Below are 23,332 nucleotides of genomic sequence, written 5' to 3'. Positions count from 1 at the left end.
TGAAATTATATAAGTTAGGGCTCTGGTATTTTGTAATTGCTTTTACTTGAGGTGAAGGATTTCTATATGGATACCTTGTACAACAATCCAGACACGCCATAGAAATGTTAAAGGATCTATAACAAGGTGGGAAAAGAAAATCCTCGAATCGTAGAACAGTTTGGGTTTGGAAGGGACTTTAAAGATCATTTTGTTCTAAACCCCCTGCCATGCACAGGGACACTTTTCACTAAACCAGGTTGCTCAGAGCACCATCCACCCTGACTTTGAACACTTGCAGTGACAGGGCATCCACAGCTGCTCTGGGCAACCTGATCCAGTGCCTCACCACCCTCACAATAAAGAATTTTTTCCTAACACCTAATTTAAACCTACTCTCTTTCAGTTTGAAGCCATTTTCCCTTGTCCTATCACTACAGTTCCTGATAAAGAATCCCAAAATGACTCAAGATCTCTGATTACTGCGTGCTATCCTAGTACCCACTCACAAGAAGCAAGGAAGAAAAGTTTCATTAGAGGGAAGAAAATAAGCCTCAGTTATTCCACTGTAGCCTCAGATTATCTCTTTTACATGGCTCTGAAAATTGTCTTAATAGAAAGAGTGTTAAACCTAATTTAAGTAGTTCCCTGAGAGGTTATGAGAAATTTAGAAGGTTCTGATTTTTGCCCTTAATATAAAAGACCTGTTTTATCCTTTTGTGGTTCTGTTGCATTGTTGCCAGCTTGTGTCTCTAATAAATGTACCCATTGTTGAACAAGATGTTGCTTAAAAATGAAGGTGAGGGGTGTGTTAGGTATACTTCTGCTTCAAACCTAACACATCAGGTGTTTAAAGTGGCAGTTACCTGCAGGATCTGCCACAGGGTTGCTTATGGTGTTTCCCTAGGTCAGAAGGGCTTTCCATCAGCACAGAAGTGGGACTTGGGAGAAGAGGGCTCTCCTGGACAGTGGTAGTGCAACCTGTGCTGCCCAGCAAGCAGTGAGGGGAGAGTAAGGAGCAGGAAGGGATTTAAGGTTAGGTTATTGGGAGGCAATTTATTAATCGTCTATGATCTTTTAATTCATGTGGAGTAATGAGAGGAAAGTGGGAAGATAGATCCTAGGAAGCCACCTATGTATGTGGATGTTAGAAACGTCACTTGTGAGAACAGGAGGTGGAACCACTGGTTTACTATAATGCAAAACTAAAATCCACATGAAGTTCTTCTTCCAAGAGTCATTGAAGAAACTCTGATCCAGTGAAGATTTTTTTTTAAGAGCAAGTAGGTTTTCTATGGCATGTGTTGAAACACGAGAGCAAACTACTACAGTGCATGTCATGCTTCTTAATGACCCACTTGGAAAAACGTGTTCCTTTCTGCATGTAGGAGTTAAATGCAAAGTGCTTTAGTTACAGGTAGCGATGGATGTCAAATGAAATACACCGAGGCTTGTGGGAATTTCTGTTTGCAGGAGTTTGTCTCGTGATAAGCATCTGCAATTCAATAGAATGTAAAAGGGACAAGTAAAAAGCTGTCTTTACAATATTTAACTTGCTCCTGACTTCTACACTGTCATTACACTTCCCTTTTTAATATATTGCGTGCGTGCACACACACACATACATATATATCTGTATGTGTGTGTGTTGTAGGATTCCTTTTCTTTTTGAATAATTATACTATTAAGGTTGCTGTAATTAGAGTGAATTATAGGTTGCCTTGCAAAGATCAATGAGTTCCTGGCTATCTACTTGGGGTTTTTTTCCTTCTCTTTTTCTTCTCTGAAGACAACACTTCCTTCTGTAAGTGCTTCACACAGAGAATTTACTCTATGGATTTGAAATCAAACAGAAAGGGCAAAGTGAATTTGATTCTGTTCTATCCTTAATTTGCAAACTTAATACAGGCTAGAATTTAGAATTTAGGCATGAAACTTCAAAATTGAATTCCAAATTAAAGAAATTCCTAAACATTTAATCCACCTAAAGAAATCTCTCTCAAATACACACATGCAGTCTGTATAACTACATCATGTCACTCATGTGAGGGGAAAATATTCATACCCATTTGTAATGTCAGCACATGCTACAGGAAAATGTGACTAGCAGAATTCATCCTTGGCATATTATTGCTCTGCAGAAAAATTATGCAAATTGTATTTTAATCATTCTACTGAAGCACAGTACTTGATACTTCTAAGATGTTTCAGGTGGGATCCGCGGCACGCTTTGTGCACACGTTTTTACGAGGGACCTTGAATGTGTGGGAGTAATTTGTTGCTCTGTCATCAGGACTTGTTTGGCTTGCTGGAGATGTAGGCGTAGCCCCAGGAGTCAGTGGAATCGAGCGATCCTTCCTCCGGCATTGTAAAAGAATGAGAGAGAAACACGGGTCCAGCGCTTTTAATTCTCTTTAAATATAAAAGCTCTCAATTATATATCCGAGGTGCTGCATTTTACCCCTCCAGTTCCTAAGCAACAGCTATTTTCAGATTGAGTGCGTGTGGTGTTGTCTACCTACTTCAGGCTTTTACGAGGTGGCTCGTCAGTGGAAGCTGGGCTGTTCTCTGTCTCCACTGACTCCCTTTGTCGTGGCACTGTGAGGAGACAGATGCTTTAGAGAAACGCGAGAAGCTCGGGTGTAACCGGTCTCGACCTTGCAGCTCACGAAAACTTGTGTACATCGGGGAGCTCTGCCATCTGCAATGAAGCACAGGAGTCAGAAATAAGGTTCTTGACACACTGGTTTGGGAGAAGCCTTTTTCTCAAGTCTGGAAAAAGCCTCTAGAGCAGATTCGAAACCATGAGCCGGAAATCTCTGTACTTGCTGAAGCGTAGGTGGGAGTCGATTCCCGCTGCTGACCAGGTACAGTGCTCTGGTGAACCTGTTGTGTCTCTGTAAAGAGTTTTACATTCATTTAATGGGGGTGGTTGGGGTCCTCTGCATACAGAGAGAACCAGCTGATTATTACTTGTCATTTCCATGATAAATACTGCAAAGTGTTCATAAAGCTGATTTTGCAGGAGCATGTGCTTGTGAATGTGGAGATGCCATGGCAGCCCACTAATGCAGACTTATTTAACCAACAGAATCTTCCTGTCTCGAAAGTGAGACTTTTCTAAAGGCTTGAGGAGTGTTTTAAAGTGAGGGGCTAAGGAAAAGTGTAGTCTACTGTTAAAGGGTTCCTCGGTGCATGTCCTTGGTGCATCTCATATCTTACACATATGTATAAATGTATGAAACCACTGATGCATTGGCAGAACCTCAGCATTTTCAGGATCGTCTTGGTTGATGCGTCATTGCAAGTATGGTTAACAAGGATGAGAGTCAAGCAGATGTAAACAGAAAATATGTAAACATCTGCTGGGCAAAGCAGATGTAAAAATTGTGGGATGCTTTGTTTGGAGCAAGCGTTGCCACCAGAAGTAGGACTAAGATGAGATGAATGGGAGTACTTCTTGATCCAGGCACTCCAGGCTTCTCTGAATTTTTTTTTCAGTGTCTTACTTGGTATGTAAAGACACTAAAAAATAATTCTAGAAATAATGTTGAAAGTGGAGGTGTTTGCTTAGTACATGTTTCAACTCAGTTTTCTGTTTATAAAACGGTTGACTATGAAGAAGTGCATTTATCAGTGATAAAGAGGAAATTCAGGAGAAAATTCTTCAACAGAAAGAAGGATGGAACATCAAAAATGCTTCCCAGTTTTTGAGAAGCATCCTCCTCTACACTGTTTTATTGAAAAAGGGAAGGGAAAGGCAAATTACATGCCATGTTTTATAGAATTGTAGAATTTTAAAGCTAAATTAGACCACTGAGAACATCTAGGGATCTCAGACCTATCACTAGTCAAAAAATACTATGTCACATCATAATTCACAATAAAATAATAAGGCATAGTTGATGAATACCTTTTTGTTGTATCGAAATGGAACTGAATTGATCCAGTTCAGTCAGACTCTCTAAAATCTCCTGGTAAAAGAGGGGTAAATAAATGCTCTCTTATGAAGTGAGTCATTTGTAATCTTGTTTCTATTAAGATGTAGAGACACTAACGTTGTTTCAAAGGAAAGCTGTATTTCAGCCTCACTTTTCCAGCGTTTCTTTTTCATTTTAATCACTGTAATCTAATGTTGCATTGCATCATACTGTGTTACATTGTGATGTGTCTGGGCAAAATAAGTATTCCTTACCTAGGTGTGAGGTGTGCTTGACTGCACTGAGCTGTGCATCCATTCCATCATCAGTCCCTCAACCTCTCTGGAGGGTTTTAAAAAAGGAAACTTCCCTGACCCATGTATCACTTTAGGAGAGTGAGACTCAGTAAGTGATGCACATGGATGGGGTTGACTTGAGCAAAGTGTGAATCTGGACAGATTGACCAAAGGTAAACTAACAGGGGGAAGATGATGTTCAGCTTCAGACATTTGCCTGGCTGTTTGCACTGCTCCTTACACTGACTGGCATAAGTGGACTGGGGCTGCTCTGCTTGTTCTCCTCCTTCCTTGCTCGACAGTGCCTCGTAGGAAAATGCAGTTACTGTGCAAGATGACAACCCCAAAAAGGCAACTTCTCAAGTGTTTTAGGCTGATCCTGCTCCTAAGTTATTGTATAAAAATAATACCTCTGCCTTTTGCAGCAAATTCATTTTTTAGTCCTTAAAGCACTAGCTTACAATGTTCTAGGCTAACCTGGAGGAAATATTATATGTTGACAGATAAGTAGTAACATTGTAGGTTACTTCTCTATTCAGAGTAAATAAAAGATATTTATGTTAACAAATGACAAAACCTCTCCAAACTGGCTTACTGTACTACCACTTTAAAAAAATACTAAAGGAAGGAAATAAAATCAAGCTCTAAAAGTGGGATTTTTGGCTTGATCTTGTTTCTTGTTTAAAATAATAGAGCAAATCTGACTTTTAAGAATGTGGGAGCTGTAAGTCCACAGTGAAGTCTGATACTCTATTTGAACACTCTTCTGTCTTTTAAAAGTTATTAAGTGATTTGTTATTACTCATCTTACATACTTTACATCAAACCAAGGTACACCCAGAACCATTTAGGCAAGGGTGAACAGGCTGAGAAGTAAAGGTAGTGGCAAAACAAGAGTAGTTATGAAGTCTATAGACAATATGGTTGAAGGTTGTAGGGTTTTTGGAGATGTATTGTTATATAATTCTATTTTTGATCTTTTGAGCATCACTTATGCTCACAGACACACTACATCACAGAAGTTTCCATGGTTCCCAGGGTCTGATATGACAAAGGAATGTTATCCTTGGTGTTTTGCATTTTGTGTGTGTGAAAGGGTGAGGAAAGTGGATTTGAGTGTGAAACCTGAATTAGATCTATTTGGTTCCAGTTGATGAGAAATGTCTGATCTAGCTATACTTTTTTATATGTGGAATAGTTTTATCCTGTGAGTATTTTTCATGGGTAAATTTAAGCAAAATGGTGATGAATTAAATATTGTATATTAACGTCTGTTCAACAAACTGTAGTCTCTTAGGGCTTGAATCTTTAATGGCTTTCTCAATAATTTCAGAAGGAATTACCTTTATAGATCTAAAGAAAGAATTTGTGAATGCTTTTCTTTCTTGTCCATCCAGCAGTTCAGATTGCCTGAAAGTCTCTCCTGAAGTTTCAGTGAGGTTTGGGGGGAAATTCTCTGTTGGTTTTATTTGGTGTATGTGCCTGAGGATCTTGTTTCTTGAACTGATCCTAATTTTTTATCCCTGAGAGCTGTAACTTAAGAATGATTTCACTGAATGGATATGGATTTAAAATGTTGTGGTAACCAGATGAGCCAGAGGTGTTAAATATTTGCTGTAATGCTGTCGAGTACTTCCCTCTGCCTGAAATTCCCTGTAGATTTCATGAGCCGTAGCCTTTGAGCATATGTTGTATTTGATACTGCTCCTAAGACAGGAGAAATCTTCACACATTATCCCATGATGGAAACTGAATTTAAAAACAGGAACTAGATTTATACAGCAGTGTAAAAACCTCATAACCAATAATTGCTGTAGGGATTTATATAGCTGTAGGTAGTTAAAAGGAAAGTACTGTGGAGATAAATAAATGCTGTAATATTTCTTCAACTAGAAATGCATGCTTATAGCAGTGTAAGCAGCAGTACTGCTTTCTGTGCCATTAAGTCACCAGTTTAGATTGGGATGGATTAGTGTAAAGCCCATGAAATGATGCCTCTCTCACCTGCCAGTGATTTACAGCACAGCTATGCCTGAGGCAGTTTGCATGTGCAGTGCAATATCCTGCTCCTAACCACTGATACAGTGGGTGGGAGAAACTTCCAACAGCCCATGCAGGGTGCTAAACAGCAGATAAACTGATCCTGATATGACTTGAGTCATAACTGTGAAATGATAAATCAAGGGATTTTCCGAGAGTCAGTCTGATATCCCATTACATCATGGAGCCACCATATTTTCAGCGTGTTCATGTATAGAGTAATTCTGATGGAGGATTAAAGCTGCTGTAAAGAAATGGACAACGTTCATTTTGTCAGGACTGGAAACTGTGGGTTTGCATATTTCTTTTTTTCTTTATTGTTTTTTAATTTTTTTACTAATGACTCACCTCAGCCACAGACCTTTTTGCTACTTGCATCTTGCCTTTGTGCCCTGAATGGTCCTCACTTATAACCCCTGTACACCCATGGGAATGGCTACAACACATCTGATATTTTTAAGACAGTGTTGGAGCTCCTGTGCTTTACTTTTCTCTCAGGTGTCTGCTACACTCAGACTTTTTGCTGCTGTCCAGCAGCCTGACAGCAGTATGGCACTGCTGAGGTTCAGCCAGAGCCAGCTTCACAGGGAACTTCATGGTGAGGAAGCACAGGGCTCTGCAGGACAGCAGTCCTTGCACCTTGGCTGCAGGCAGGAATGTGGCACACAGGCGTGGAGATGTTTGTGCAGGGGGGCTGTGGCAGAGCCTGGCTCACAGCAGGACAGTATCAGTGAACTGAGTGAAAACCACAGTGCAGCAGGGGTTCGTGGTGTGTGCCTCCTCTCTGTGCAAAGCTCGTGAAGCTTTTCATGGAGAAGGGGATGATGGAATGGTTATGGCAAGGAGGCCTCGGAGCAGTCGGTGCGGGACTGTGAGTGTCCCTGGCTCACATCTTGCCTGTGGATTAGGAAAATGTGCAAAAGAGCCAGGGGCAGCAGGAGCCAAGAAGTTCCTTCTCCTTTCAAGTGCCTGTGCCTGGTGGGCTGTGCCTAGTTATTCTTTTTGCACAACCTGTCTCCCAGATGGGCTACGGCACGTGGTGGGAACCATCCCACCCATGGCATCACCACCACCACAACATGTGGTCTCTTGAGGAGGCTTCAGTGGCAGCAGAATAGCAGACACAGACAGCCATGGAGAGGCAATGCAAGCCAAGGTAGAGGTCATGCACTACCTTGTATCATTGCATTTACTTAGAAGAAGTGTGTGCCAGCCATCAGTCAGATGGGCCACAGAAGCAGGATTGCGAGTGACCACAGTGTCCCAGCTCCCCTTGTACCTCCAGCTTATTCAAATCCATGCACCCGGGGGTTACAGCCTTGTCAGTTGTAGCTCATCTCTCCCTACACTCTCACATTAGAAAGGCCCATGGGAATACATGCCTGAATCAGAATTTCTGTTGGGACATATCACAGCAGTGATCCTTGTATCTAACTCAATCCCTCTAATTTTACCTAAAAACAGTTTACCAAAAAAAAAAGTTTTCTGTTAAGAATGTTTCTGTGGTTTTCCACAGTTATTCATTGTTAATAAAACCTTACATTATCCTTTCATTCAGCAGACAAGATTTCAAAGCTTTAGTGGCAGAGCAGAGATTTGTGGAGTTTGGGATGTTGTGAGAAAGAGGCCTCATGGGAAGGTTGTGGGTTGTTTGGAATATGGAGCTGTGGCTGGGGGAGGAGAGTTACTTTTGCACAGCAGGAAAGGTGCAGAAAGCTGAGGCTTGGATTAAGAAATGATCTATGAAAAACTTCCTTGCTTTCTAATGAAGCAAATGAATGATGTGGAGCAGAAAGCTATCTCAGAGAGAGAAACAACCTGACACAGACTTGCTTCTCCCAGAAGGGAGGAGTTGAGCCACAGGCGCTAAGCTGCAACCTTGGGACCCTTTCTGTTTGTCCCACAGGCTTTCTACCCTATTGCTCTGAGGAATGTGCAGGAGGGAAACAGGGTGGTAATTACACTTGAGAGAGATCCCTCTTGCTTGCCAGTGTATCACCACCCCACCTCAGGATGTGACCAGAGAGGTTCCTTGGGCAGTCAGGATTGTAAAGGTGTCCATTTAGGCCACAGAACCAGTGTTGCCAAAGTACAACAGAGACCAGTTCATTTCAGAAGGATCAGCACCAGGAATGTATTCATGACCTGGCCTGGCTTTAGCCAGGCAAGAGCTGGGGTGGGGAGTCTCAACATTGTACATCCCTCCGTGCTGGCAAATGGCAACAAAATGACCATAGCGACTCACAAAAGCCAGAAGGATGATAGAGAAATTGCAATAAGTGTTGATGGAGGGCTGTGAGGGGGCAGGAGAATAAAAGGCAAGATCTGTCGTACTGGCAGTTGTGACACAGGTGTGGGCAAACCTCCTGCAACCTTCCATATCCGTCATCTGTAGGATGGAGAAAAACCTTTAAAATGGTGCCAGACCCCCTGTGAATCCCCTTCTCTGTCAACTTCTCTGTCTCAAAATGATTGGCAGTGGGACAGGGGTAGACTGGAAGCTGTCATGTCAATATTCTTGTAGCTAAGCAGGAGCTCAATACAGATTTCCAGAAATGCCACCTTTCTTCTTGAATACCTTTGTACACCTTTAATCTTACCAGGTTTGTTGTGCAAGTCCTGGTGATAATCAGACAGTCCAGTTGTGTGACACAGGACAGAAGCCTGCTGACAGTACTCAAATTGTATTTTACTTCATTCAGTGAGCAAGTTCCAGATCAGGAAAGCTGCAATTCGTAGGATCATAGCTATGCTGCAGATGAGTGCAGTTTGGAGAAGTGCAAACAGCAGTCTGAAATCATATCCTGGTGAAATGAGTCCTTGAAGCAGCATGGTAAGAAAATAAGCAGTTAGGCATGGTGCTATTTGACACTCAGTATTTTGAAAAGCAGAGATAGTGGAAGAAGCTGATACACTGGTTTTGGTTTGCTGGTTTGTTTTTTTTTTTTTGCCAAGCTTTGCCTTAGACTGGAGAGTGCACATCCACTTGTGCGGTGCAGATACAGATTGACTAAGGCAATTGAATTGAGAAGATGAGATTGTGAACTGTCATGTTTTGGAGCAGAGAAAGCAGATCTTTTTCTCCCCTGGGGTGATCAGACTCCTGAAATACCCCTTAATCTCCCTCCATTTCTCTTGTCACAACAGTGTATCTGGCAGTTTTCATCATTTCATTTTTGGCATTTTTAATAGTTTTGTGTATTTATTTGTTTTCAGATCCCTGTTTCTTATACCATATAAATTTCCTCGCTACAGCTTATATTTTTCAATTGCTTCTTTATAAATTTGGAGGATTATGGTCCTCAGGTTAAGAGATTTTTTTCATGTGTTTGTTTTTTTTTTTCTTTAGTTTTCCAGTTGCAAACTGTTAGGAAAAATGCTTAGGTCCTCAGTTATACTTGTTTGTTGGATTTAAGGGGATTTAAAATTTATTGGCATCTGACAGTTAAGTTGCTGGTAACCTTTAAGACCCATAAAGAAAGTTACAGACTTTCAGAGCGTTTAATCTGCTGAAATTCAAGTCCTCAAGCTAAAACTCTCTGCAGGTTTTCAAACTGTAAATTCTTCAAATTGCCAAAATACAGGTATCTTTGTGTCAATCTCTGAAATAAAAGCTACACTGAGAATGTTCTGAGACCAGAGTGGTGCATCTCAAAGAGTTTAATAGTTAATAATGAGTAAAACAGTGTCCCTTAGTCTCCTGGAAATGGCTATGCTGGATAAAATTTTCCAAATACAGACTAACTGTTGCAAGGGGAAACATCAGCGCAAATGTTTAAAGTTTTGAAAAAGTATTAAACAGCTGAAACCAGGGTCTTATGAAGGGAAGCAATGGCCTACATAATAATGCATGATACAGCCAGCTTGCTTGTAATGGAAAAAAAAGCACCCCACATTAAAACTATGTAGCACTGGAGCTTTTGTGATGATAGATTTTTTTGATCCTGACAACTATTAAAGGCTGAGAGTTGGGCCACAAGGTGTTCTTTTCATTTCCAGTAGCACCTTAGGTTTCACTTACTGCATATGTGTGTTTCAGGTATTTGTCACCTTCCCAAACAGATTTTTGAACACAATCATTGTAAAATTGTAGCTTCCTGTATTCAGAGATGAACCCAATTATGGAATGAACATGATTAATGTACTTAATTTTTTACTGAGCAGGGATTACACCTAGTCTTCAGCCAATATGCTTCCACTGGTATGTAAATAGTAGCATTGCTAGAGGATGTGGGCTGCTCTAACCTGCCTTACAGAGTTTCCACAGTACCATTGATATTGGACGATGCCTTCATTAACAAGGACAAAATGAACCTATGAGTTCACTCTGTAATGGAAACTTCATTTTGAAGGCATTTTTATTAAGAGTTTTGTTTTGTTTTTTCCCTGTGCTTTGTGTCCGTGCTGGGGAAGGTATCTATGCTGTAATTGCTGCTCTCTGGGATAGTCTTGAAGAATAAATAAGTGAAAGTATTTCCTATTGTTCCTTCCTTACAAGAACACATGCTGGATTCTCTCATTTTATGAGTTTCCCAGTGGAAAAGCTCGCAGCTGATCAGCTCTGCTCTCAACAGCAGATGTTCTTTTTCTTGACTTTAGTAGTAAGCCATAATTTTGTTCTGTGTCTGATGGATCAGTGTTCAAAATTTCAAAATGAATTATTGGAACAACCTCCTGAGATTTTTGAATAAGCTAGAGCTGGAGTAAATCTTAAAGTCAAGTCATAAAAAACAAAATTCGTGTTGGGTTGGATTTTACAGATCAAGGTTCATTGTGTAATGGATCTGCATTGCTCCACTTTCAATTCCTGAAAAACCTTGAATGTTACAAGAGCAGTATGAATTCTCACAGTCCATAAAGGAAGTGTGGAGGTTACCAGATCTTGAATCTATAGTTCATAATTATTGAGTTGCTGGCCTTTATGCAGGACTAAAAAAAACCTGCTTTTTATGGTGAATGGACAAGCCCTCAGAGGAGAGACAGAGGCATCAGTTACTGAACTTCAAAAATAGAAAGAAAAAAAAATTAGCTTGAAAAAGTTAATAACCTGGATGATGGAAAGAGTGCACCTGTAGCAAATTTGCAGATGATACAGAACTGGGAGGAGTGGCTGCTACTGCGAGTTGTTGTGTTGCTGTTTCAGAGGGACCTTGGCAGGCTGGAGAACTGGGCCCACAGGAGTCTTAATAAGTTCAGCAGCAGGAGATACAATGTCCTCCCACGCCTGGGAGAAGTAACTGCAGGCAGGGATGGACTGGCTGGGGAACAGCTTGGCACAGAAGGACCTTGGGGGTCCCGGTGGACACCAAGCTGAATGTGAGCCAGCAACATGTCCTGATGGCAAAGCAAGCCAACAGCATCCTGGACTGCACTGGGCACTGCTGGCAGGCTGAGGGTGGTGATCCTTCTACTCATCTCAGTGCTGGTGAGACACACCTGCAATGCTGGGTACAGGTCTGTGCTCCCCAGTGCAGGAGAGACACAGAAATACTGGAGTGTGTCCAACAAAGGACCACAGAAGTGATTAAGGGACTGGAGCATCTGTCAGGTGAGAAGACACAGAGGGAGCTGGGACTATTCAGCCTTGAGAAGAGAAGACTCAAGAGCATCAATGTGTATAAATACCTGATGTGAGAGATTGAAGGAGATGGAGCCAGACTCTTCTCAGGGGTGTCCTGTTGCTGGACAAGAGGCAATGGGTACAAACTGAAATACAGGAATTCCTCTTTAAAAATAATAAGGAACTTGTTTACTCTGAGGGTACCAAGCACTGGAACAGGTTACCCAGAGAGGTTGTGGAGTTTACATCCTTGGAGATACCTTTTGTTTTCCCTACACCTCCTGCCACAAGCACAGAAAATTCATGAGGAGGGAAAAAAAGCTGTAGAGATGGAGAAGACGAGCCAGGAAAAAAGTTTTTCCAAACAGAGCTGGAGCAATATTTAAAACCAGCTACCAAGATAGTGATTTAAAACATGTAATCCCTTTTCAGACTACATGCATAGTGTTTTGGTAGAAACCCAGATAACCTTTCTTTCTGTTTCCAGTAACTTTGCATCTGAAGAGCTTACTTCTCTGAAAATGAGAAAATATCATTGTTAATACTGTCTGTTATTCTTCTGATATCTGACAGACAAACAATTTGAAATTTTCTGTCCTATATGGTTTTGAAAGTTCATATACTACTCTCACATATGTGCCCTCAGCTTCAGAATAAGCCTGACACATACAGCATTTTCAGTTTTCTCATTCAAGATAGGGGGACCTGAATCTTCAAAGTTAGGTGATGGATATGATAGAAATGTGGAATGGCAGTATGCTTTTGTGTCACATTATCATGGACCAATTTTTTTAGGTGTCTAAAAATAATAACTCTCTGCATACAGAGACTGTGTTTTAGGACTCCTGGAGGGTTTTATGTACTTCCTTCTTTCAAATTAACAGTTGGAGTTGAGTGAACAATCTGCAAATAATTATTTTATATTAAGTTCTTCATTAAGATGCAGAAAAGGAGGGAGGCTTTGCTGACAAGAGAATCTGCAGTACTGCTTTCTATTCCTTACAACTCTGTGGGATGTGAAAGTGATGCATAGCTGAAGTCAGTGATTAGGATCTTAAGGGATCAGTGTTGCCTTTGAGACAGCGCTGCCTCAGAATGGTGATTGTTGCTGGGATTTTGATGTGGTTGCATTCTCATCACAGAAACAGCCCCTGGACAAAATCATGCCGTAGATTTTCACTCATTTCTGTCCAGCTAGGAGTTGTGAAAATGAATGATTGTACATGTGGTTTCTCTGTGGAGCTGCCACCTCCGGTCTTACAGACAGACACTACCTTTCTTTTCTGAGCCACTACGTAGCATCGATGGTGGATGCAGCTTGGTGTTGGTGGAGGAGCAACATGAGCACCGTGTCTCCTTCCTCAAAGGACACAGTGCAGTTGGACAGTGGTACATCAGCAGCTCAGTTGTGATAACAACCCCCCCCCCATGCTTAGGCTCATGCTGTGCAGTGTACATTTTTTACTGAAGAGCAAGTAGAGCATGGGAGAGGAGTAAACATAGAAACTGGAATGGAAGTTCCTTAAGAGGAGTGTGAATCTGTAAGGCACACTATCTTGTCCCGTACCAAACACATTTTCTGGAGTGAATCTCTAAATCTCTTGATGTGGGGTAACCCTTTGTCTTTGGGACTGCATAGACAGCACCTTTGTTTCAAGACTGTAATGTTCCTTCTCCATCCCCCCAACACTGAGTCCTAAGGTTGGAAAGAGAAGCTGTGAAAGTTATACAACTGGGTGGTAGATTCCTGAGATTCTCGAGGTCCTAGGGATGTGCTATTTTTGTTGCTGCAGGCATTTAAAAAAATGTACTTCCAACATTTTGTTTTGGAATTATTGCTGGAGTTCTGAAGTCCAGGAATTTTTAGCAAGTCCTCACCATAGGAGCAGAAAGAAACAAATCCAAGATATTTTAATATGGCACACATAGTTCTGTTATTGCCAAAGGGAAGTGCTCTACTTAAATGTCAAGACAATGTTAACAACAACGGACCCAAGAGAAAGTATTTGGTGATCCCAAATGGTTTGTAATGGTCTGGTGTCTTTCACTGAAACCTCTACCTCAGTTTTCCAGAGCTTGGGAGGTGTTTATTGTGTAATGGATATGGAACCTGCACTCTCCTTGTTGCTTCAAGTCAGACTTTTTGGAGTCCTCATAGTAGGGTAGATGAACCCTCCCTTGTCAGCCTCTCTTGTGTGCTCTGAAAGGAACCACTTGAGGTAGCAATCACATAAAGGAGCAGAAAAATTTCTAGATGAGACTTTTCTTATGGTGGTATTCCAAAGTGCACTCCTATTTCTCTTCAATTAGGAATTGGTGCCTGTTGATATCAACTGCCTTTACTGGGGAGATAAATAAGCAGTACTGTTTTAACTGATATGGTTCTTCCCATCATGGCACTTCATCTCATTTGGAGGACTGTTCTCTGTGCTTCCTCCTAGTTCCATTCTAGACTCCTCTCAGGCCTCCTTTGTATCATCTTTGGCTCTGTTTAGGTCCTTGAATTGAAGCAAAGTTGTCTTAGCCTTGCCAACCTTTTTTTTCCCTTTTGCAACATTTCTGATATGGAATTTTTCCCATCCACAAAATGTGGTTCAGGTTCTCTATATTTAAACCTTAATCCCTGCAACACCCATCTGTACAAAAAAGTACCTTTTGCAGTTCAGGAAAAAAGTCTTCTAATTGTTCTTCTTATTCTTGTCTATCTGTTAGTACTTTTAATAGATTGATCTGCTCTGATCAGAGTCTATTTATACCTACCAGTTTTTATACTGTATACACTCAACTCTTTTGCTGTGCCATTTGATAGTATCATAACCTAGTGATGCTCTCTAAACTGGGAAAATAAAACAAGAGATGAGTCTCTTAAACTTCTTTATAATTTCATTTTTATGCTGATGATCTTTTAGTATTTGTTGTGGTTTTTTTCTATTCAGACCATTTTTCCATTTTTGTGGCTATTACATTTTATAAGACAGATCCTGTGGCCTTTATTATACCACAAAACCTGTTACTTTACATGAGAATATTGATAATTTACAAACCAAAAATTGGGCCTCATAGTGCTATACTGAGTACTACTGGTTTTTACTCAGGTGACAGCAAATGTCCATCTCTGCAAGAGTACTTTCACAGAAACATCAGAACAGATGATGTGACCATATTTTTACTGTTTTCCTTGATTTTTTTGGCTTCCCACCCAGAGAACATAGTGAATTTGGCATTGCTATTCCAATTAATAAAAATATAGTCTTTACACTTTATTTTATTTGTCTTCTTTCCATTAAAATGTCACCAAAATGTCCATGTATTTTTATTTTATTACATTATGATTTATTAATGAGAATTAATGATTTAAAAGGACTGAGGTGGAGAGAGATTCAATTATAAAAGGAGTAGGAGGTTAAAACCATGAAAATCTGAGGTAGGATAGCCACTGTGCCTAGGGGTATGAAATAGGCTTCCCTGTGTATAATGTGCTCTGGATGCCTTAGCAGAGTCTAACTTGATTTCTAAGTTCCTGGCAGCTGGAAATACTGCTCAGTGAGTTTTGCCATCCAGATGATGCCTTAATTTATGATTTCTGTGTGAGGATATTACATTAACATCAAATGAGATTTTTGCATAATGGGCAAGAAAATGATTCGCTGCCTTTCACTTTTTGTCAGTATCTAGAATATGGTTGGTACCAAGGTATCCAGATTTCTTTTGTGCACTGAATATGCTGTGGGGTTGGGAATGGTATTGGGGGATAGCAGCCCAGTTTGTGGGTTTCTGCTGCCACCACAGGAGCACTTGCCGTGTACTCAGTTGTCAAAGGGACACTTGGCAGGGAGCTGTCTTGTGCTGTGGCAGTGAATTCATCTCTTCAGCTGCTACATAGCTTCACCTTCTGGGCTCAGTAACTGTCAGAAGACTTTTCAGCTATTTACCCTGGATGAACATGTTTCAAGACCTTGACGTCACCATTTGCCTGATGTTGTTCACTTTATGACTCTGTGGTTTTAAGTTTTGAAGCCACACACAAAACTCTTTATGGTTTTCTCCTGTATGAACTTTCCTGCTGCCAGGAACAAGTGCATGTTTGATACATTGTAGAGGGAAGAAATAGATGGGAATTGGAAGTATTTATTTTTTAGTTTATGAGCAAAGACACTTCCCATGCTGCCTTCTGCTAGCAAGAGAGCACTGTGAAATCCTTCCATAAACCTAATCCAATGTCTTATCTTACTGTTACTACGCTTTTTTTTCCCCTCCCTAAATTCTCCTCTAGTGGTAATTTCCTGCTTATATTTATGTCCATCCCATTTGTAACAGTCCAGTGTTATCCTGTAGCATAAACAAGCCTGCTCTCTAGGGTATTTTAAAGAGCAATCATATCCCCTCTCAGCCATCAGTCTGCTACATTAGATAGGGTTTGCTTTTTCTAGTCTATAGCTTATTTTCTTCCTTCATCTAAAAGCTCTTTCCTGCATTTATTGCAGTTAAGTAGAATTCAACTTTCTGCATAAATTGAATATAAATTAGAGTCTGCCTAGGTACCTGATTAAAGGAAAGGCAATAAATCAGGTATAAAACTTATTTTTAATCCGCTTGTAAAGCAAAAGCCGTTTAGATTCATAGAATCACAGAATAATTTACACTGGAAAAGACCTCTAAGGTCATCAAGCCAAACTGTCAACCTGCACTGCCAAGCTCACCACTAAACCATGTTCCTCATTGCCACACTCCCTGACACACAGGGCTACCCCACCCCACTGCCTCTCCTTCTCTGCCTGTCCCTTCTGAAGAGCTTTCCTGCTGCACAATGGCTTCCAGCCCCTCCTGCTCCTTGCACATGCCGTGTTCATTGGTGTAGGTGCACTTCAGTCGAGCTATTGATCCCAACATATTTTGTAGGGAAGAAGCCTCATTTCTTACATGACCATTCTCAGGTACTTTCATGGTTTCCAACCCTTCAATAACTCTTGTGGTTTTGCTGCTGCAATGGATCTCCATCCCCTAACCCTACCAGGACTGCACATGGAAAGACCTCACTAGTACACCACCCCTCAAACATTGGCGTGCTGTCTCCATTCTTATCTCCTGGGAGCCTGGTTTTATGTTTCCCTCTTCAAATCTAGTTTAAAGCTCTTTCAGTGATCCCTGCTAACTCCTGTAATGACATCCTTTTTCCCCTTTAAGACAGGTATACCCCATATCTTACCAGCAGGCCTGGTGTTGTGTAAATGAACCTGTGAACAAAAACCCAAAATCTTGCCAGTGACACAAGGGTCAGGGCCAGGTATTGATCTGCTGGCTCTTCCTGTTTCTTCCCTCTTCATTCCCTGCAACTGGAAGGATACAGGAAAACACTTCTTGTGCTCCTCAACCCTTAACCAGCTGTCCCAAGGCCCTGCAGTCTTTCTTGATTGTCCTCAGACTTCTTGTTCCAACTTCATCACTGCCTGCTTGGAAGATCAGTAACAGGTCTGAAGGCTCCATCAGAAGAGGAAGCTTTCTCTTCACATCTTTAACTGTCCTCAGTTAAGGAGGCAGCAGACTTTCCTAAGAAGTGAGTCTGGTTTGCATATCAGGCCTTCTGTTCCTTCTCCTGTGACAGTGACCCATCTTTTCTTCTTTATGGAAGCAATTTTAATGCAGGGCATGGGCCAACTTAACCTTGGCAACACCTCCAAGCTAGATGAACCATCATTCTTGTTGCACCTGTATCAATGCTTTGTGTTTGTTCATGAATTGATAAGTGAACATGATCCTGACCACCTGAAATGGAGAATCTTTGGATTTGGACTGGCTCCTATTGCTAGCCCCAGGAGTATAAGCTTTAGTTCAGTACTGAATTTTATCCATCACCCCTCATCCAGTATTTTTGGTGTGATATCCCAGTAGTCTGTTGTGTGGGCAGTGTCTTTGAACACTGTCATCAGCACATGTCATTTGCTGGCTGTGCTTCTTGTGACGTGTCACTGATAGGAATATTAATTATGGTCTTTTCTAAGACTGACCTGGCCTTTGAGAAACTCAAAACATGATCCCTGCACACTGGCACATCTTCATGCTACATATATTTATAGATTATAATTAGCAAATAGAAAAGAGGTAAAAGTTGGCAAAACTGTTGTGGTTTATGATTTAATTTCAGAGAAAAATGGAGCAGGAAGAATTCCAGTCTTAGAAAATAAGAACTGAGTTTTCATTACCTTTTTCCTCTCTAAAGTTGTGTTTCATTTAGCTGTGTGAAAAAGTAGCTGAAGAAAAAGGTAGGAGGAATATTTTATCTTGCACAAGAGATCAGGAAAACAGAAGCCTTCTCCAGGGCAAATAGTCTCAGGATATGGAGTAAATTGCCAGTCATCTTTCTCTCCTCCATATATTACCTGATGTATTGGAGCAGTTAAAGAGGAATGTACTGCTCAGATGCAGTCAAGAATTTGATTCTATTACTTTATTTTTCATATTACAGCTTTGGTGTTGGACTTTTAATCAGGAGGTTACTCCTATGCTTTGCTGAAATGTGCTTTCTTTTCTCTAGTGTTTAAGGGGAAGGCAAGTAACACTTTCAAATCTCAGCTGGTGCATGGCACAAATGATGATTGAAGTCAAATAATTGTAGTGCCTTGTAATCCAGAACAAATGGGGAACCTGCATTGGGAAGTGTTTCCCACCAAGCTGTGTTTGCTGATTTGGGAGCTGGTGATGTCAGATACAAAGTCCTCCTTCTGGCAGACATTCTCCAAGGCATTTCTGGCAAAGGCTCAGCAGGAGAGTGTCAGCATTTGAAGCTTCTGATGTGGAATGACTTAATATTGTAACAGCCCATAACATTTACTTTAAGAAAGGATGTGAGATCCCATCCCTTTATCAGCTGCAAGGATTATCACATATTGTGGGACAAATCTAGCAGCTGGTGCAGCTTTTTTTTTTTTCCTGCTCTGCTGTCAAACTGGAGTTTCTTCAGACTTGCAGTTTTCATGAATAATGTTTAAATAATATATTTTTCATAGGTATATGGATAGACTACATATGTAGGCGTGTGGGAGGGATGTAGGTGTCTGCTGCATTTAAAAAGCCATCTTATGTAATACAAAAAATTATTTTAAAACCTAAGGAAATGTGTCATGTCTATGTTACAAAAATTTTATTTCTGTTGTTTGTTATTTTGCTCTGATATATCAGACAAACCTGCTCTGGAGAACCAGTTACAGCTTTGGTGTGTGTTGTGCTGGGCTGTTTGGTTCCAGGATGGGCCATGGAGAAAGCAGAAGCAGCATCTGTGCAGAGCCTGTATTTTCAGCTCTGGAAATTACTTCCTGACCACTAAACATGTCTACACTGTTGGATTTTAAAACCAATTCTTATTTGTTGTTTGCTCCCTGATAATCAGTCCTGTGGAGAAGTGCAGAAAGGTCTGGAGCTCCCCATCTTCTGGCTCTCCAGTGAATCACATGACTCCTTTCTTAGTTTGAGGAGTTTTCTGAGGAGTAATGACTTTTAGGATTTATTTTTTTTTAAGTGATTCATTTTCTGTTGATTGAATTATTTTATCATCTTTCAGAAGGCAAGCCAGAAAGTACTAATCCTAGGAAAGAACAACTGTTCTCTTTTGGAGCACAGAGTAAGTACTGATGAAGGAGATCAGCTAGGCAGCACTCCTGGTGTAAATGTAATCATTTAGGTTTCAATGGCTTGCAATTACAGCTTAACCTAAATGGGTTGCTCTACAGGCAGAAAATCTAATTAAACCTAATGAGTCAGTAATTTATGTTTCCCATCCTATATACACCCCAATTCCCTAATCCCTATCACTACTGTAAATCCACTAGGAGTCAGCTGGACAACCGAGGGTAGGGATGGGCTGGCCAGGCCAGGTAACCACTGACCTTCAAATTGAAGCCTTTCCCTCTCTGCTTCAGAGGTCATACCAAGGATTACCCCCCATGAAATCTGATGGTCATTGCCAGATTTGAAATATATTTGGCTTTTGTTTTGCTGTAAGACTTAGTTGAGAGCGGCCAAGAGGTTTCAGCTGTTTCAGGAGAAGGGTTCTGAGGGATGGACAGGAAGAGGGGTTACTACGTTATTAACTTTATTTCAGTAAAATACTGCCAATGTGTAAACAGAGAATGGGATATGCCAGATATTTTCTATCTACTGGTCTGTCATAAATAACTGGTATTTCCACCCAAGAATACTTAGTTGAGACTAGAGCATTTCTTAGCCTGTTTGGTTAATTTTTTTGGCTGCTGTAGTTTGGAGTTTGTTGACATAGTAGGAGCATATAGTACTTCCAGGAGTGCTCATTAGTTGTGGATTAGCACATATCTGTAATTATTGTACTGATTACTTCCCTGATTAAATGTAAAATGAATAACATACATGGTAGCATTCATGTAAAATACACAAATCAAAGATTTAGCTCTTTCAGAAGAAGTTTTGTGCTTCCCAGCAGGAGGATGACGGAAAGAATACATTTCTTTGGTACAAACACATCATTAATTGCTGTTACAGCAGATACAAATTTCCTTTGACATTCCTACTGAAATTAGATCACCTTCCCTTCCTCTGTTTTCTGGTAAAATTAATAAAATTACATCAACATTAAAAAGAATAAAAGGAACATGTGACCACAGCAAGGAGGCAAAACAGATTTCAAAGCAGATACCATCTTTTGTGCTGCTTCAATGCTGTGAACCCAGTATTGGATACAGTATATGTCTTCTTATCTAAATTATTTTATTAGAAATAGGAGTGAAATATTTTTAAACTGTTTTCAAAGAGAAGTTGTGATCTGATAGAAGTTCTGAATGCTTAAACATCCATTGTTGCTGTGAGGCATGTTGGTTTCTGGGGGAGGCAGCAGATCACATTCTATTCCTTCATAGAATAGCTGTGGTACAGAAGAATCTGTTCTTCTGCCTCAGTTTTGATCTCCCCCACCTCTGATTTGCTTAGTCTACCTACAAATGACAGTGCCTTGTCACTACTTGAGTTTTGGGGTGGGGACTTGTGATGTTTTGGGTTGGTTTTTTGTCAAAGATTTCCAAACAGTGTAAAATTTTGTGGTGAATACAACTAAAGAACATAGGCAGAGGGTGCAAAACAAATGCCTTTGAATCCAGCTGGCACACTAGTAATTTTTAAGATTAAAGGGTTCTTTATAGTGTGGCGTCTTTGTTTCTTTCCTAACTTACCAAACTCAACCTGTTTTGGGAAGAGAATTGATTCTGGCAGTACACTGATGTGTAGGCACAAGCAAATTCACTTCAGTACTGGGAACAGTTCAGCCTATACTGAATCAGGCAGATATCCTCAATAACATATCCAATTTCTCGGCTCACCTGGCTTGTCTGCTTCAAGGAATGGAGAGATCTTTCCTGGTTAGATTTGATATCTGTACCACACTACATCACTCTATAAGCATCACCATTAAACCACCCCACCATCTGTATTTTATGGCAAGTGTCAGTGGCCTTGACTATCTGTATCTACTCAAATATTTGCTTGCCTTTTGTGTTTTCATTTTTTCCCCTTCATCTTTGAGACAGTTGGGAAGAGGTTACTAAACTACAACTCTTTACGCGAGAGGAAGACACCCGGTGCAGAGGATATAGTTCATAGAAGGTAGAGCAAATTTTGTCCCAAAAGAAAACAAAAACCCCACCTGAACACAGCTAAAATCAAAAAAGCAGCACAGTATGGCAGGGTAAGTGCAAGTTACAGAGAGGTGAGGCTGTACCTGCCATGGCACATCAAGAACTGAGAGCTTGTGGGAGCTCTGGGGAGACAAGGTGAGCTGGCAGCAGGTCTGCTCAGGTGAGAAAACCAGAGGCAGCTCGGAGTCAGGACACAGTGTAAACTCCATCCTTGTGCTGATAGACAAACACTTCCCTTCCTGCTTGAGATCAAAGCATCTTGTCTTTGTGCTGTGATGAAATAGTTTGGAACTCTACGATGTGGAAACTCCACGTCCCCGAGCATCCCGTGCAGAAAACTGCACCAGGCAGTCGCTCCTGTGTTGTCACCTGCTGCCTCAGTGCTGCCTGAACGTGCAGCTCAGGGCACAGCACTGACAGCTACTTGGAAAGTGGTCCTAACCCAACAGGTTTGCCTTCTCCTTTTGCTTTCTCTTGTATGGATACAAAAAAATCTTCTGGATGAGTAAACCAGATTTAATCCTGCCTGTAAACTATTACCAGCACAGCCTCCTTAGCCGGCTGCAGGGTGTTTATCACCAGTGAAGCTGTGGGAGCAGAAAAAAAGCTGCCTTTGATTTACCAGTCTCAGATGACGTAGCAAAGATGTCAGGAAAATCATTTAAGGGCCTGCTAACTGACCAGAGTTACTGAGTTTGTAGCAAACTAGGAATGATATGATGTCGTTTTGGCACTGCTGCTTTTCCCGTGGTAGATGTGTTGTAACCCTTTTTGGAAAGTGTCTGTGTTTTGCATGTCAATGTGCTAATCAAGTTTTAGATAAACTAAGACACAAAAGACTTAGTCATTGCTTCAGTACTTTTCTCAAAAAGCTCTCTTCCAGCTGCATGCACAAATACTTTTCTTGTATATAAATCCTCTTTCTGTAACAGAATTTGTGAAGTACAAAATAATTTTCCTTAGGTGTTGTTTGTTTGCATTATTTTTTTTGCTGCATTATTTCAGAGGGGGAGAAATGCCAAAGAGTTTGTGTTCTTGGATGTGTATGAGTCAGTGACTGAAAGCATGTTTTATTCATCTCGTTTTCAGACTGGAGATATTGTGGCCCCCAGCAGGCATGACTCAGGTGATTCTGTGCCACTGTCAAAGTACTCTGGTTTTTCATACCGAACCCTTTGCCCCATCTGACAGCACTCCTCTCTGAAGTTACTATGTAGCTTGGTTTTTAAAATATTTGCACTATTTGCAGACCTTCCTGCCACTCTTCCAAAAAAAAAAAAAAAAACCCAACAAAAAAACCAACAAAAAAAAACAACCAAAAAAACCAACTAAAAAGAATAAAACCTGAATTAGAAAGGAACCAAGACTAAGAAGGAGATAATGCTGAGAGAGGGCACACTGTTTTGCAGAGGAGCCCATATAGAAAAGGAAGAGGAAAATTTAGAAAAGACTGTATCTCCCTGTCTCATCTTCCTGCCAGTTCAGGATTCATCTATCTGGGTTACCCTGTGCCACTCTCCAGTGAGACAGCAGTGGAAATGAGCAGTGTAGCTGTCAGATGCCTTCCACCCTCTTCTTATTCTCTTAGCTTGAATTTAAATACTTTGAAGGTTAATACACTTAAATTCAGACACAGATTTTAACAAGAAACCCAAGTTTGTGGGTTTCAGTGTAAATCATTAGAATGCCAAATAACTGAGGTTGAATTTTTGAATGGTTGTTTATGCCAACAATTTATAAGACTAGAGGAAATAAACCTTTTCTGAACAGCTTTCCTAACAGAAAGTGTGACTTAAGCCAACAGAAATGTGCAAATACATAACTTAGTGCCAAAACTGCCTTACATGAATTAGATTTATTATACACCAGACAGAAAGAAATCCA

At 40.7% G+C, this 23,332-nt stretch overlaps 1 protein-coding gene across 2 annotated transcripts in view; it reads left to right on the top strand.

Moving 5' to 3' along the window:
* The window catches only part of PDE3A (phosphodiesterase 3A), a 242,609-nt gene that overhangs the window by 149,857 nt on the left and 69,420 nt on the right, over window positions 1-23,332 (top strand). The window contains exon 1 of one of the 2 annotated variants that reach the window (XM_032688571.1): window positions 2,385-2,846. The exons of the other annotated variant lie outside the window; for it this stretch is intronic. Coding sequence (XP_032544462.1) covers window positions 2,784-2,846 — 63 coding nt within the window. The 5' untranslated portion in view covers window positions 2,385-2,783. Of the gene's footprint in view, window positions 1-2,384; window positions 2,847-23,332 lie in introns of those variants that run through there. 2 annotated transcript variants of the gene reach the window in all.

The sequence above is a fragment of the Chiroxiphia lanceolata genome, chromosome 5, assembly GCF_009829145.1.
Source record: "Chiroxiphia lanceolata isolate bChiLan1 chromosome 5, bChiLan1.pri, whole genome shotgun sequence".
Lineage (NCBI taxonomy): Eukaryota > Metazoa > Chordata > Aves > Passeriformes > Pipridae > Chiroxiphia > Chiroxiphia lanceolata.
The sequence above is the reverse complement of the archived record's forward strand: the minus strand, read 5'-3'. Positions and strand labels throughout refer to the sequence as shown.